Source organism: Lytechinus variegatus, chromosome 11 (assembly GCF_018143015.1).
Source record: "Lytechinus variegatus isolate NC3 chromosome 11, Lvar_3.0, whole genome shotgun sequence".
Lineage (NCBI taxonomy): Eukaryota > Metazoa > Echinodermata > Echinoidea > Temnopleuroida > Toxopneustidae > Lytechinus > Lytechinus variegatus.
The window spans coordinates 20,538,850-20,556,483 of record NC_054750.1 but is presented as its reverse complement, the minus strand read 5'-3'; the positions used below and the strand labels follow the sequence as shown (position 1 = coordinate 20,556,483).

The 17,634-nt window shown below is 37.1% G+C and overlaps 1 protein-coding gene across 1 annotated transcript in view; it reads left to right on the top strand.

Moving 5' to 3' along the window:
* LOC121424553 (guanine nucleotide exchange factor subunit RIC1-like) overlaps positions 1–13,586 on the top strand; it is a 66,058-nt gene extending 52,472 nt beyond the window's left edge. The window contains exons 19-31 of the mRNA XM_041620280.1: positions 205–304; positions 1,016–1,143; positions 1,625–1,671; positions 1,961–2,085; positions 2,762–2,904; positions 3,431–3,517; positions 5,308–5,576; positions 6,130–6,306; positions 7,985–8,091; positions 9,575–9,859; positions 11,155–11,329; positions 12,077–12,265; positions 12,725–13,586. Coding sequence (XP_041476214.1) covers positions 205–304; positions 1,016–1,143; positions 1,625–1,671; positions 1,961–2,085; positions 2,762–2,904; positions 3,431–3,517; positions 5,308–5,576; positions 6,130–6,306; positions 7,985–8,091; positions 9,575–9,859; positions 11,155–11,329; positions 12,077–12,265; positions 12,725–12,968 — 2,076 coding nt within the window. The 3' untranslated portion in view covers positions 12,969–13,586. The remainder of the gene's footprint in view (positions 1–204; positions 305–1,015; positions 1,144–1,624; positions 1,672–1,960; positions 2,086–2,761; positions 2,905–3,430; positions 3,518–5,307; positions 5,577–6,129; positions 6,307–7,984; positions 8,092–9,574; positions 9,860–11,154; positions 11,330–12,076; positions 12,266–12,724) is intronic.
* Positions 13,587–17,634: the final 4,048 nt, after the last annotated feature.

The window sequence follows — 17,634 nt, the reverse complement described above, 5'->3', positions numbered from 1 at the left end:
GAAACCAGGAGGTAAGATAGTTGCCTTTCTCAAATGCATTTTTCACACCCTAATAAAGTAAGGAAAACAGAGAGTAGAAGAAAAAGGAAGAGTGGAGGAGAAAAATGAGAAAGAGAATCGGAATTGGCCCATACAATGAGACTTAGAGTTGTTAGACAGTGCTGTAACAATATTCTTGATTTTTTAATTTTTTTTTTTATTTAGGTGTGGTTACCTCTGTTTCCAGACCGATTAGAGAAGTTACATCATAGCTTTCTGTCCAAACGTATTATGCTGCCATTCAAGTTAAGAATTTATCCACTTGGTAAGAAAATACCCTCAAATACAGTGCATTAGTGTTTCAAAGAATAAATTGCTATAGGTACCCATTAAACCTCGCCTAGATCAATTGTGGCAAATGTGGATCAATGATCTGGAAATGTGATGCTAATTCTGGCTTTTACATGTCAGAGAATTTCATAATTGATTACCAGCGATCACCAAAGTAATGGTAATGTGGTTTGAGTATTTTGACAATAATTTATTTTATATCTTTCATGAGATAGGCACTGATTAAAAAAGAAATAAGAATGGCACAGCTCTATTCTAACCTACTGGCTGAATATCTGCCATTGTACATCTTATGACCTCTGATAACATTGCTTGGCTGTTAAAACTTAGTTTCTCAAAAAATAAGCATTGGACAGCTTTGAAAACCTTGATTTCAGAGTAATGACAAGAGTATTTTGCCTAGAAAGTATTTTACTTAGAACGAATCTTCTATAGGAATTAAGGAGACTGATTCCAGACACTATGAGGTTGTCACTAATACCATTTCTCCAAAGTCCAGCTTTTTCTGAGTAGCCTTCAAAATATTTTGAATTTTTAGTTAAAATGTTTTAATGGCCCTGCAGGGATAATTCAATTTCAATATTAAACAGAATTGTATGCTTAAGACTGTAAAGTCCTGTGACCAAATTATGAATTTCATTGTTTTTCTTAGCCTTTTGGTATTTTCAATCTGTTTCTTCTTTAGCTGTCTTATTTGAGGATGCAGTAGTCCTTGGGGCAGCCAATGACTTGCTTTCGTTTGAACCCATGACTCCTAGTATAGAACGGAGTCGTCGATGCCCAAGCTTGCCATTCACAACTTTAGAAAGAACTGTAAGTGTGACATAACCTTAGACTGAATTAAAGGACCGCTTTCAAAAGAAAATCTATACTTTCAGAAATAGGTTTTCTCTATAGATGGAGCTCAGTCATTCTTTTCATTGAGGAATTCAGTTGTGAGAAGATGTACATGTGTGTTTCATCTGTAAGTTTAGTTGCAAAGTTTGGTTTTCAATCTAAGCTCATCACCAGCGTTTTTAATTGAATGGTCAAATTCAAGTTTTAGATATGTTTGTAACAGTGTCATTTTTATGGATGAACTGTAAAATATATATGCATCAATTGATCCAGAATTGCTATATTTGTAATTATTGAGGGTTCTTTTTTGGATGACCTTGGAATAAGTTCTTCTTCCGAGAGACCTAGATTGATAGACAGATTAAGAATGTAGAAGGAATTAATATCAAGTTACATCATGCAATATTGTGATTAAAATAATCACTTCTGTATTCTTCATCTCTCTGTTTTGTTGCAGACACAAATCTATCTTCATCATTTATTAAGACAGTTGCTGAGAAGAAAGTAAGTTTTCATCTAATATCTTTCACTTAAAAAAAATAAAATGTTGTGTATACATGCGGGAATTTTTAATACACAGAGCCCATACGTCGATGAAAGACAAAACCGTGTTAAACGTTATAGAATTACTGCATATACAATGCAAAAGAATCAAAACATTAATGACATTTGTAATTTTATAACAAGAAATAGCGAAGTAAATATGATACAGTTTGACTGAAATCACTGGAATACTTTTTTTTTTTTACTTGTACCCATATCCTGTATTGAACCGTCATATTTGTTTTTCCAGTCTTGGGATGCACGCCCTTCAGATAGCCCGAAGTTGTATGTCTCTGCCATATTTCTCACATGTCCTGGAACTCATGCTCCATGAAGTCTTAGAAGAAGAAGCGACTGCTTCAGAACCAATACCAGGTATGCCATTGGTGCCTAAAGTCATTGGGTTGTTGGCTTAGCAATGAGAGCATCATGACAGCTCATTGCTTGAATATTTGGAGATATGTATACACTATTTGTTACTGTCTGAATGATTAACTTGATCAGACCCACTTCATAAACCCTTTTAATTTTTCAGGTAAGGAAAGATACCTAAATTCTTTGAACGGGGTTAATAGGAGTTTGGGAATTTCTTGAAATATTAAGGGAATTTCACAATCTCTTTCCATTGTAAGTATCAGAAAGCAGGTCCTAATCGTCACTCAAGATATTTTTTACATTAGCAATTTTTTTATGCTCTGGCTCTGCATACATGACAATCAGATTAGCTGTGTAACTGTAAATCAATGCATATTTTAGGTCAGTTTGAATTAGAATTGAGTGGTGAGTCGTAAAAAGTGTAATTTTCTGCTTCAGCAAGTCCAGAAATTTTGATGATCCATGTGTATGACTGTTTAAATTGTTAGGTTATTCATGAATTCCGAAGTTTGATACATTGGAAACGTGGTAAGATTTGACATAAAATATGAAATATTTTCAGAAGAGATTGATGTACTAAGCATATATTAAGGACATGGAATAATTATACTTCTGTTGGTTAAACCTCAGTTGAATATTTTTTTTAGTGTATTTTCTTTTTTCTTAACCCACTCAGATGCCTTATTACCAAGAGTGGTAGCCTTCATCCAGGAGTTTCCTCAATATTTAGAGACAGTAGTTCATTGTGCAAGGAAGACGGAGATAGCACTGTGGCCCTACCTCTTTGCTTCAGTTGGCAATCCCCAAGACTTGTTTGAGGTGAGTTTTGACACCATTAATATGTAGATATATTTTTGAGTGAAAAGGATTGTGCTGCAGCCATCCACTCAATCCGAATGACCTTGTTATGGCAAGTCTGGTGATGTATTGCGGAACGTTTTTACAAACTGTTATGTGTCACTCTATGAACAACTTTGATACCAAATTCCGAAATAATATGGATGACAATAAAATTAACAAGTGCAACTCTTCTCGGGCACAAAGAAAGGGGAAAGAGGAAGAGAGGGTAAACACATTTTTTCGTTAAGATTTGAATAAAGTATTACTGCTATTCAAATGATTTCATTTACAATATTGCCCAAAGTATCTTTTATGTTACAGGCTTTGATATGCCCAATACAAATACAAATAGGTTCCTTCAACCATTGGGTTAATAGACAGGATTGATTGTGTTGTAAGTCATTGCTCATTCTGTACTTAAGCTGCAGTTTGATATAAGAGTGCAATGATCAATGAACAATGTAAAACTGACTGCAACATACAATGAACTTGATATTGTTTTCAGGAATGTTTGAAGACTGGCAACCTACAGACAGCAGCATCGTATCTCATCATACTTCAAAACCTAGAGACTGTCAAAGCAAGCAGACATGTAAGTAGATTTTTTTTTTTCTTGCAGGATTTTCTGCATTTATTGGAATAATATACAAAACAAATTTACAATGCTTGAGACATAATCATAATATGGCATAAAGTACATAACCAAGTGACAATCTTATATGTAGTGACTGGAGAAAGACATGAATATAATATAGAAAAAATATATAATGGGTAAAATGCAGAGGCAAACTATATCCCAGTAAGCAAATATATGCTTGAAGCATAGCAGATATTTGACATATTGGCATTTGATTTTTTTTAAGATTTGAAATATTTCGGCAAAAGGATGTGCAGTTTATCTTCAGCTTGCTGATACCAAATCAATTACAACTTTATCAGTCAATTCCTCCAAAATGTTTACAAATGATTTTTGTGAAATGTTGGTTTGTAGGCAGGCAGGAATGCTTGCTGATATTGCAAAATGTGTTGTCACCTCAAAACTTGACACCAGAAAAGCCTCATAGCAGAAATTATGCTATTGCATATTACGATATTGGGTTGGGTTGTAGTGAGGAAGAAAAAAAATAATTAAAAAAATTGTAGATTATTTGTCATTAATTTTCTTTCTCAAATTCAATGTAGCCTGCACCTGCTCATGACAGTATCCAATATTTTGTTTTCAAAGCTGAGTACATGTAGTTGCAATACTGGAATGCAATGCTCATTTCATCATTTTCTTTAAAGGACCAGTCCACCCCAACAAAAACTTGATTTGAATAAAAAGAGAAAAATTCAACAAGCATAACACTGAAAATTTCATCAAAATCGGATGTAAAATAAGAAAGTTATGACATTTTAAAGTTTCGCTTTATTTCACAAAACAGTTATATGCATATCTCGGTCAGTATGCAAATGAGGGAACTGATGACATCACTCACTCACTATTTCTTTTGTATTGTATTATATGAAATATGATATATTTTGATTTTCTCATCACTCATGTAAAATGAAGTTTCATTTTCCCTAAACATGTGGAATTCCATTATTTTAACATTTTGTGCTTCAGGCAAGGAGGTCCTAATCATCAAATTCGTAAAAATTGAAATATTGTATACTTCAAACAATAAAAAACAAAAGCAATAGTGAGTGAGTGACATCATCGACTCTCTCATTTGGATGTAACTGGCTCGTTCGTATAAGTATTTTGTTAAAAATAAGCGAATTTTTGAAATCATATAACTTATTTTACATCCGATTTTGATGAAATTTTCAGCATTGTGCTTGTCTGATTTTTCTCTGTTGATTCAAGCCAACATTTTTCTGAGGTGGACTTGACCTTTAAGAATTGCACATTTTTCTACCAGAATCATGTGGCACATATATATTTTTATTCTTATGTGTACCTACAGACACTTGGATGGTCTTTTTTCTCTTTCTTTTTTTTTTTTTTGGGGGGGGAGGAACGCATTATTTCATTTACCGTGTTTAAACTTTATCGGCTTTTGGTTTGCGTTTACACGTTGTTACAGCTCGCGGTTCAGAACTGCAAGCAGATTCAAAAATATGCACACCAACAATATACATCATAATAAAGACAACACTGGTCACAATGGTAAAGTAAATGAAATGCGCACAAATTGCCTATGCAGAATCGGCTTTCTGTTTACACGTAGTAAAAAAGCCCATTCGGCATCGGCTTGCGATGGTGCAAATTGCCGGCTCTGAACCATGAGCCGATGCAAGTTGATCACTTTTACACGTTATGAAAAAGCCGATTTAGTGTAAACACGGTAATTGTTGCATCAACTGGCATTTACCTTTGATTTTCTTAATTTCTTCCAGCATGCGACAATGCTTCTAGATGCAGCCCTAGAGCACAGTGAATGGTCACTGTGTCGTGACCTGCTCAGGTTCCTCCGTTCCATCGGATCAGGGGATCTGGATTCACCCAGGCCCCCGCCCCCTCTTGCCAATCACCACATGTTTCCCCTGGGTGTGGGGAGGGGAACGCCAGCAGGCGTGACCAAGCCCAGGGGGAGGCATGCTAGTCATAACACAAAGTCTGGTGGCTCTGTGGACAGGCAGGCTGACCAGAATACGACGGAGAAAAGGTGAGGCATCATAGCAAGAATATTTTCTTTTTTTAATATTTATTTAACAGTGGGGAAGTTCTTTGAATTGGTAAGATTTTACAACTTCAGGTTTGGACAATAAAATAGTTTACCGACAATGAGCTGTGTGCGCTATGAACGCCTAGCTTAGCCGGGTAATATAGGAGCACCTTGAGCACCTAACAAGGTGGATATGTGCGCAATATAAATACCCTATATTTTATTATTATTATTAAGGGGTAGAAGACATGGGATACATTTTTTTTCCAAGTATGAATCCTTTTCTGGCACGTTGGCAAGCCTTTTGAATATAATATCTCAGAGCAGCATATTTTTTGCAGTGATCCCCAAGTGGCTCTCCTCTCATTTTACAACAGACAAAGGAAAGGGAAATGCTGGAAAGCTGCTTTGAAAAGACACAAATTGCCTTTAAAGCTAAAAAAGAAACAGCACAGACATTTGACATGGCGACTTCTAGAATACACTCATGAAGATGTTAGGTACCTGTCCTAATGTTTTGCATGTAACAAACTCATTTTATTTTCTCACACAGGAATTCTGTGCTTTCAAGGCAGAACAGTGTCCCCGACTCCAGCGTAGATGAGTACTACATTGATACCATACTAGCAAGACACGCTAGGAAGCTGCTGGCAGCTTACAGATTGAAAGAGTTAGGAATCATGACAGGCTACCTAGATTTCAAACTCACATCGTGGCTTGTTAGGGAAAGGTAAGTTGGTTTGCGGTGATGATTGACTGGGAGCTGTGTGTTGCGGTGGTGATTGACTGAGAGCTGTGCTCTGTTCAGTGGCTGAGCTGCGCTAGCGTAGGCATAGCCTAGTCTAGCTTGAGAAGTAGTTCACATGGTGATGTTAGCTGTCAGGCTGTGGTGCATTCAATATTTAATAAAATAATTTTCAAGTGAGTTTTAGTCAAAAAGTATTTATGAAAAGGATTCCTCTGAATTACAAATTCTGTTCAAATTTGATGAACTTCATCCTTTTCAATTTGATGGACAAAAATGGATATTAAAGAAATTTAATTTTATATACGAGAAGTAATGAGATACAAACAAACAGATCTACATGTAAATGGACAACAATAAAGAAAATAATAATTCAATAATTGATAACAATGAAGAAATAATAAATAGCAATTAAATAAACAATGTTTAACATTAAATAAATTTGTAAACAAGCAGGAAAAACTGCGATGCGAAACCATGCGCTGAATCACTTTTTTAAAATGGCTCTCGTAAAATGAAAAATGGCTCCCTAAAAATAAAAGTAATTTCAACACTGAAGCCTGAACCTCTGCAAGGGGCACTGCCCCTGGACCCCCGGCCGGTGGTTGTCCAGATTTTGGGTTTCCAAATATTGGCAGGTATGCCAATGTCAAAGGTCATTTAAGGTCAATGAACTTTGGCCAAGTTGGGGGTATTTGTTGAATTACCATCTTAACTTCGAAAGTTTATGGATCTGATTCATTAAACTTGGACATAAGAGTAATCAAATATCACTGAACATCTCATGCGAGTTTCAGGTCACATGACCAAAATCAAAGGTCATTTAAGGTCAATGAACTTTGGCCATTTTGGAGGTAATTATTAGATTGCTGTCATAACTTTCAAAGTTTATAGATATAGCTAATAAAATGTGGATATAGGGGTAATCAAGTATCACTGACAAGTCTTAGGTCACATGATCAAGGTCAAATGTCATTTATTGTCATTGAGCATAGTATCGTATCATTATTGAAAATTGTGTTTTTTGTGAATAATTATGTTATAGTTGTTTTCAAAGTCAGCACTGCTTCTATATTGAATTGCGTGATACAGGTGAGACTGCCAGAGGTGCTCCACTTGTTTAAGATTTTGTTTCTAGTTTAGTAATAATTTTTGTTTATTAAGTGTAATAAACCCCTATTCATTCGTACCTTGCAATACTGCCAGTATTCCACATAAATAAAATAGGTCTTTGCAATGATGTTCCTTTATTTAACCTTTGGATGTTTAATGAATTTTTGACATATGCTTTTAATAGTCTGATATTTTTTCCAATAATATGCCAAAAGTTTATTTTATTATTTAGTTTGGTGAAGCATCTAACTCAATTTGCACTTGACATGATTGCCTGTGCAATGTACAGGGGGTTTTGCAGAGATAAATTAGACATATAACACATACATGTGATCCTTTTTAATGTGTATCTTTATCACCCTTCATGCCACCATCATTATGAGAGAAAATAATATCAATAGTCCACTTTTGTATATTGCTTTGTAGGCCTCAACCATTATTACCCCAGTCATCAGATATTTGATTGCCCGCACAATATGTGTGCATTATCTCCACTTGCTTGGAATCGATCCACGTTTCTTATTTCAACCATTGTCCTTTCTTTACACAGGATGAGAGTAGCTCGTGTAGAAAGCTTTGTAGATGCCTTGAAGAGGTTACATTCTGATTTCAATTGGCCCCTGCCTGTCATTGGGAACCCTTTGAGTTCAAAGAGCTGTAAGTACACCTACATTCGTCTCAAGTCATTACTCTCTAGAGAATTCTCTACCATAATAATAATAATAATGATAATATAGGGTATTTATATTGCGCACATATCCACCTTGTTAGGTGCTCAAGGCGCTCCTATATTACCCGGCTAAGCTAGGCGTTCATAGTGCACACAGCTTTTTAAGGAATTTCTTCCTACCGGTACCCATTTACCTCACCTGGGTTGAGTGCAGCACATTGTGGATCAGTTTCTTGCTGAAGAAAATTACGCCATGGCTGGGATTCGAACCCACGACCCTCTGTTTCAAAGTCCAAAGACTAATCCACTGGGCCACAACGCTCCACCATGTCTACCACGTCTATGACAGACAAGCCAACCGTTCCCTTTTTAGAGTATTTGTTCCTCTTTTTTTGCTATAAGTACACCAATACTTTTTTGTATGATTTGTTACTTTTTTGTAAATTTCCGATCATGGAGTATGTAGTATACACAGCGCGTGGCACTATAGCGCCGGTCCGACGATCCCAGACCGATAAAAATCACTGTCTGGCCAGTAACTCTTTGCTTGAAAAGAACAAGTAAATTCTTGCCTACGAGCACATGTTCAAAAGGGTGCATTATCACATTTTTAAGCAAGGTCATTTCACATTGATTTTCACCAATCTCTCTGGAACAGGCTGGCGATTGTTACGTTGAGACAAATATTTAAAAATACTTTTTTTTCCTTAAAAGAATATGCTCTTTAGTTGTAGAAGGTTGGCAGGTCTGCTATGAATTTTTTGTAATTTGCAGAACTGGGGGGTGTTTCACAAAGATTTAAGTATGACTTAGAGTCGCACTTAAATAACAAGTTGCATACGGTATGACAGGCTTAACCGCATTGGTCAGATCCTGTCATGAGGACGCGCACTACTGCGTATCTATCAATAAGATCGCGCGTTGGATATCATGTACGCGTCGGCATTTAAGTGCGACTTAAGTCATACTTAAATCTTTGTGAAACACCCCCCAGGTTGTGCTTGTGCTCTGCTTTGTACTGAACTTGATGATATGAACATTTCAAAGATTATATAAAAAGGATGTCATTTAATTCATGATTCTAGACATGTATTCCTCACTGCACTGTGGCTACATGCTTTTATGTCAATCAATTAATTTCACTTTTTCACTGATTTTCTTGGTTGTAATTTATTGAAAACTCTGAAAATTGAATGTAGTTAGTAGATGAGATCCTTTCATATTATTTTTCAGAGCAATTCTGTAAGAATTCTAAAAAGGAATGAGGTGTAATAAAACTTCTCTTTGTCCATTTAAACACAAGTTTCACTGTATGTTTGTGCTTTTAGTTGGGGGGGGGGGCCTTGTAAATGACATCAATGTGTGTGAACTAGGACGGATAATATGGAGCCATTTCACGAAAACACTGAAATACAGGTGATTACTGACGCAGGTTTGACTGTATGTGATCTTATCTCTGTTTCTTTACAGTGCAAAGGACATCCACTCCGACGGGTACCCTCAACGGGATGCACCCCCATACGGAGTCCCCTACCTCCCCTGTTGACCTCATCCCCACCACCAAGTTTGCGGGTATCAGCAGTATACCCCCTAAGCCTGCCACGCCCACCCCCACAGGAAACAGACCAATCAACGGTAATCACCCTGCTGGTGGGCTAACCCTCAAGTTCTCCAGGACTCAGAGCATGCTGTCTGAAAGCACTGGCAGTGATACGAGGACTGAGGAGGCTGTTCTTAAACACCCGTCGGCAAAAGGTAATCTTCTAGATGTATTTGTGGGTAACTGTCGCAAGTTGTTTATGTCTAATTAGTGACACAGACAAAAAAGCACACCATTGTTTAGTCTTTTGTAACATAAGAAAAATACAGTATTTTAAAGCTTTGCTTTAATATTTCTGTCAGTATAATATCTTTCAATATTTATTTGTATGAATTCATTTTTATACAATGATGTAGAGCATGTTTGGATGCCGTATGGAACATGTAAAGTAATTGTTATCTTGAATGTATTTCAGGCCACAAAGTTGAAGGTCATTTAGAGTCAGTGAACTTTGACCATGTTGTGGTATTAATATCAGAAATTCAAACAAGGTTATAATTTTGAAGTTTTAAGATGTTATTAAAAGTATAAGTTCTTATCACATGAAATTGACATATAATTCATATCAAGTGTAGGCAAATAGGAGAGGAAATTTCAGGTCAGTATGTGGAGGTCAAAAGTCATTTTAGATTAGTATATTTATTGTCAAATTAATGTTTTGGGGTGAAAACTTATTCATCTAAATTGTTTCCAAAGGCAGTGCTGCGGCTATATTGAATTTAGTAATGCCTGTTGATGTTTGTCCTTCGCTAGTGAAGACAACTACAGCTTCAAAAATTCCTGTGGGTTCGAAGATGTCTAAATAGACCAATCTTCATCCGAAAATGTATGTTTCTGTTTCTGTTTGTGGTAACTCCTGTAGGAACTTGGCAGGACAGCATTTTTTGCTGGTAAACGCCAAGCTGGTATATAACCAATTACCTTGGAAACATTTTACGTCTAGGTTAATCAGTCATAGTGGCTGACGTAATAGACGACAGATATCACTCTTGGGCCTTTTTATCAAAGTGGAGACAATGGCAGAGTTGGGATTCGAATTCACAACCTTGCGATTATGAGTCCAATGCTCTAACCACTGGACCACACGACCTGTATAACCGCAACTGTATGTTGCAGTGTGGGCAAGCAAAAGCCAGCACTGGGGCAGGCACAGCGATCTTGCATGCTCTGCTGCTATATTGAATTTGGTAATTCATATGGGACTGCCCGAGGCATTCTCCACTTGTTTCTGGCATGAGCATTGTACTTTAAACTTATTAGTAGCTAGATAGTCAACAACTTTGTCAGTTGAAATTGCTACATACTGCAGTTACTGATGTTAGGTTATAACAATCAATAATGACCCCCCCCCCACCCCCAATCCTCTACCAATATTTTAGGTGTAAGAATATTATTTAACATAAAAGTACATGAAAGAGTATTCTAATAACATGATCTTTGTGTCATCTAGGCTCTGATGAAACCAGTGTTGGTACAACAGAAGCCTCGGAGGGAAGCCTCCTGGGAGAAGGAGACAACAATCTGGATGATAGCTTCTGGTCAAACAATGTCACAGTAGATGAACTAGAACAGTTCTTCAAGGAAGTCATTCAGCATGGACCAAAACAATCAGAGAGAGAACTCAGGTAATTGCAATGCCAAAACTGATCCATAATGTGCTGCACTCAACCCAGGTGAGGTAAATGGGAAGTAATTCCTTTTAAAGCTGTGTGCACTATGAACGCCTAGCTTAGCCGGATAATATAGGAGCGCCTTGATCACCTAACAAGGTGGATATTTGCGCAATATAATTACCCTATATTATCATTATTTCCATATTGGTCTGAACCTGGTGGGTGTTTCATAAAGCTGTTTGTAAGATAGGAGTGACTTTACACACGACTGGTGATCCTTTCTTATGCTATGTGTTATCCTAATGTAATTGAGTTATGACCTAAGAACATGTTCCAGTCGTGCGTAAAGTCATTCGTAACTTTACAAACAGCTTTTTCGCCATTTGCTATTTTTATTGAGGTAAAGAATTAAAAGTTGCTATGTCCAAGTAAGGACAGACTGATATTGTCCACAACATTTAGTTCTTGGAGGACAAGTAAAAGGGTTAAATTGGGTCTATGATAATTCTTCTTAATCGGGACCCATTTAACACAAATTTTGTATTCATCATTGATGGCACATCATTATGAATGCAAAATAACTTATGAAAATTGGTCTTGGTACCAACCTTTGAGCTTTGCATTATTGGACGTGGGCGGTAAAGGTGAGATAAATGTGAGGTTGAATCAATTCAATTTTGACTATCCAGAACTTTGGTGATACCAGCTAGCAGGACATTCATCCAACAAATTACATTTATTGGTTCTCTGTAATTGCAGGTATCTTTTGAAGATAGTATTAGAAGCCAGCTGTCTGGAGTGGGGCCTCCTCATCTCCATCATCCTCAGGGACAGAGCAGCGTTGAGTCAAGTGGTGAACATAGCAAGCCTTGGGGAAATCCCCATGGATGTCATCGCTAGGATGAGGGAAGGTCTCTCCTTCCTGGAGCTCTGGGCTGATTCAGAGTGGTGAGACACCTTTTCTTTTAACACTACCAGTTTATATTCTTACCCACCTCTGCCACCCTTTTCCTTGTAAAATGAGAACTGTCAACTCTTATGAACTCCCAATTTCTAACTTCCCCTGCTGCTCCCCCCACCATGAATAAAAAAATGAAATAAAGGAGAAAATGTCACCAGCCCTTCTCTTCTTCAAACCCTAAGCAGTTACATAGATCCCTGGCTTTTCCACCTATTTATATTATATAAATGATAATTGTCATGAACTGCTCTCTAGGAGGCTCTATTTTAAACAAGTTCTCAATGACCACTCCTCCCCCCCCAAAAAAAAAGGGGAAGATAAAAGTCATCAGCAGTAGGTCATCAGATCTTGACCCTAGATATTGGTTTCCCTCTGCATGTCTTCAAATTGTTATTGTGATGAATCATTTCTATATTAACAATATCTGGTGATATCCCCTTTTTCAGCCCTGGTTACAAGCCCCTCCTCATGGCAATGAAGCCCCAAGCCAGCGTCCTAGCTGAGGTAGTAGAGAGGGCACCATCACCAACCCGGTCAAGGTCCTCATCAGCCTCGGAACACTCCCTGAATGAGTCCAAGAAGCACAGCTCCAGGGGAAGCATGGGAGAACCTGAGCCGTGCGAGGACGAGGTCTTTGAAGAAGCGGAGGAAGAGGAAGAGAAGGAGGAGTCGGCGTGTGTTATATCATGACCCAGGCATGGGTGAAGGGAATGGATGTTGGGATGTAAAGCCATTCGAGAGACAGATCCTCAGGATGTGAAAAGCAATGTATTCATCGCAGGTTTGAAGAGAAGGCGTATTCAGGGTATGCACGAGCTTGTCAGAGGGACTTCCATCAAGACTTGCACAACTTTTTTTCTCTGCAGGAAAACATGTGAATGGGACTAAACCAAGATTCTGAGGTTTTTCTCCTGTATTTCATAAATTTTTAAGGTGATGACTGATGACTTTGAAGAGGCGTATCTTCAATGCCTATTTTCAGGGAAAGACTCAAGCTTGCGGCAGTCAGGCGTTGAACACATCTTTCAGTGTTGGTGAAAGACACTGTTCGCGGGATAAAGTGTTACAGGATAAGATGTGAGGTTTGACAGCAACAGTAACTCGTCTCAAACCTCCATTGTGCCTGTGACAAATTTCTTACATCGGAGAAGAAAACTTTAATTGCTACGGTGAAAGAAACAGCTCCCCAATTGTCAGATAGCTGTGTAGGTAGGTCTGTTCAATCACAATGGACGCGATATGGAAGCCATAACTCATTGTAGGTTCACATTGAGTATTACAAAGATGGATGTATCATGATAATGCAAAGGACCAAATTTATGCAGACAATTTGGAGCAAACTTCCGATTTCCACTGTGTGAATATCCAATTTGATATTGTGCTGTTGAGGACTGGTGGGTTATTTATTTGAAAATACATATACTTAAAATACTAAAGTGGCATTATTTTATTCATTGAATGCATTTCCACTTCCTGTAGAGAGTAACCTTTTTTTTTGTATGTATATTACAATGCTTTTCCTAGAATTAATTCATTATCGGTCTTACAATTGCATTGGAAACAGATTTGATTGAAGAATAGAGAAAAGTTGAATACATTAAAGAAAATTCCAGTAGTTGCAGTTAACACTGATTTCATGAGAAAGTCTGTAAAACAAGGCTTAATTGCCAGTATATCATCGAGGATCTAGATCTGGTACAGTTACATTAACTGGACTTTGTGAAATCTTGAAATCTACGCTGAAAATGTTCACACCGAAAATCCCCAACACAGATAAGCGCACGTTGGAAAATGTATAATTATTGCTTAGGGCGTCAGGCCCGACGCCCTACCCGAATCCCGTGCTTATTTGCTGATTTCTCAGCAATTACAAAAATTTCTTCCAGAATCATTTGGCACATGCGTTTTATTTATACAAACAGACACTTTAGTGGTCATTTCATTGGATTCTGTACGAACTCATTTTGATATCGTTACCAAAACTAGCATTTACCTTTAACCTGTTGGAGACTAAGTCCCAATATTATGCAGACTGTAGTCTGTGGAATGTGTTATTGTGAAATCATTCAGTCTCCAAAAGGTTAAAGCATAAGGAATTAGATTATAAAATCTCATGAACTATTACATTTTTCAGGGCTGAAATCACATCACTCTATAGAAAAATATGAACAGGATCAAACAAATACTCTTTCTTAGGATATGCTCCAATATCTCATCAATTTTGGAGAATTTCAAAAGAAATTTGCTTTTCACAGATCCAATGGGAAATTCAAACAATTATGTTCAACCCCCTTCTTTAACTTCATTTTGATGCGGTAGGTTTATGGCTTAGAAGTGGGGCGTTGGACTTGCAAGGAGCACCTGGGTTCCGCAAGATTATAGACAAACTTTAAAACAGTTGATTGCATTGACCACAGCCAGTGGTACAGTAATTCATTGGCCCGAATTCACAAAGGTGGTTTTGAAAACCCACGGTTGAGTCCATGGTTTAGGCAGATTTCCTGTATAAATTACGCTTAATTTAGCGCGTATCTGGCGCGTGTATAAACTGTCCAATTCCAATGCGCGCTTTTGTCACAGTGCGCCAAATTGACGCCTGTTACCATGGTAAGATACGCTATTTTATTCACGAGTCCACTGTTTGAAGAGTGGACTCATGAATAAAATAGCGTATCTTACCATGGTAACAGCGTCAATTTGGCGCACTGACAAAAGCGTGCATTGGAATTGGACATTTTCATACACACACACTAAATTAAGCGCAATTTATACAGGAAATCTGCATAAACCATGGACTCAACCGTGGGTTTTCAAAACCACCTTTGTGAATTCGGGCCATTAAGTTTTGCAGTTTTTTGCAACCCTAACCCATAAGGTAAAGATTGTGTGATTGCAGCTTGCCAGTATTTTTATTATAATTTTCCTAGCACTGTAGCACAAAAATCTCATGAGTTCTTTACGAAAATGACCATATTCGATGTGAGTAGTTGATAGGACAGTAAGTGGGATATTCTGGGTGTAGCATACTGTTAACATTCATTAACTATGATTTAGGAATCTTCAATTTACCCATCCCGAACTCATGATTGGGTATGATTTTCCTATTTTTGTCAGTAATTTACTACATCCAGATTCCTACAGGCAGTGCAATGCCTTTCCTACATGTATGTTTAAGCAGATTAATACATATTTTCATCGAGAAACCGGCAGTCTGGTGTAGGCACCATTGTCCGGGGGGGTAGCATATTTTGTATGCCATTATACTCTCAAACTTACCCTACCCTTCCTCTGCAAGTAGGTTGTTCAATCCTCCCTATTTCTTTGGATATCTAACCATACCATAGGTAATGTGTCTTATCAACTTTTCTCATAAAACATCACAAAAAAACTTGACCAAATTATTGCTTTACTATTTCTCGTCGGGAATCTACCAATTTGCATCGTTATTCAGGGTGACAATAGAACAATAGAGAGTCTTTTCTGTGTAGAACATCTCTCTATCCTATACAGGGTATTCTAATTCATCAAGGGTATTTTCTAAGGGTCTGTCTATCTGCCTTTGTTTACTGTCTTCATTGTAGTTGTGGTTGTGTGCATTTATTGCCAGAAGCACCCAAAATAAAATAAAATAAAAATTGTGGTGTACTAGGAATAAAGTGCAAATGATGCCCCTATTCTTGTAATATACGTGTATGAGGAATATCCACCAAGATGACCAAATTAGTTGTCTTCATGTTGATTTAAGTGCATTAAATGTGGTTTTCTAAATGGAGGTTGAAAATAAGATGTAGTTTAAAATCAGTCAGTTTTCATTATGGGTGGCAAAAGTCGGTTTGCATTCTTTGTTTATTTTCAGAGCTGCCAAGTAGTACTGATTTTCAGTATTTAGTACGGAAAAATAAGAAGAATACTGATGGTTTCATGCAAAATACTGATTTCTAAAGTTTCCCTTTTCTATGTTGTCTCATGGTATTTCATTGAAAATACTGATGTCATCATAAAAATACTGATTTTCAGCTTTAAAAATACTGAAATGTTCTTGTTCAGGTTGGCAGCTCTGTTATTTTCCTTGTTATAATGTAATTGCTGTTCCTCATGTAACCATGAAGGTTTCCATGGCAAAGAAGAGTGTAGTGATTAAATCATGGTTCACCATGTATTCTTTCATGGACATTTTTGGTCCACCCAAACTCAACATTAGGGTGGTCATTATCAGGACCAACTTCAGCCCACGAAAGCATACCGTGAAACCACTACACTCTGCTGTTACTCATGCTTTGCAATAAAACTCGTGAGTTGTCATGGGCAATTTCATGCCACATGGAGTGGGGTTCGTCAACACATTTTGTCTGACGTCTGAAAGGTTGGCACATCTGACAATTTTCCTTGGTTTTGATTGGCCGAGAGGTACTGTAACTGATAAATAAAACAAAACTTGTTGGCTAAAATGTCCAAGTCTTTTTATGAAACCCTTTCCAGATGTTTACCATGTAACAGGTGTCAATCTCCCAGAATGGAATCAAATTTACTATCACCAGACCATCTGGTATGCTATTTAGATCAAGGGCACTATTCTGAGATCCATTTTATCTTTAAGATATTGTATTATGTGTTTGAAATTAAATTGATATTCTGAGATCTCTTTATATCTGTCAGACAAAAAAAAAAAAATGATTGGATTAAAAATGAAACCGTGCTTCATTGCAATTTCTGCCAATCTAACATGTTTGCTCTATCTGCATACTGAAGTGTTTGTATCTGTATGAGGGACTAATGACTGCCTGACTCTCTTAGATTTTGACTTTTTACAAGTAATTGCTTGATCATAGAGCACCAAAAAAAAAAAAAAACATTTTAGAAAACATAAAACTGGGGACTATGTACATAAATTATTCTCTGCACTTTGCAAACCTCCGAGGAGAACTCAATTAGTTTTTCTGGCTTTGAAATAAAATAAAATAAAACGTTTCACTTAGCATTTCCATTATGTTAAAGCTTTCTGTCATATTTGACTGCTGTTGGCAAATCTTAGTTTTAGGATGAAAATTGCAGACAGAAAAAACATTTTTACCAGCTTCGCATGAATCTGCAAGCTGTCACAGAACAAGAACATGGGTTACACTCTCAACATGTCCAACATAATATATTTTTACTGGTGAAGGTGATAGGATAAACTATCACTCAGTTGGTCTGGATCGAGCTATCATTTTAAAGGGGAACCTGGAAGATATTGATCTCAGCATCCTTAGAATTTGGAGGAAGTGATAGTATGTTTTGATACCTGAAATTTTTCAATCACAAGTAAGTGATTTTCAAATTTTAACATGCGCAAATGCCAGATTACACCTGGGCCTCT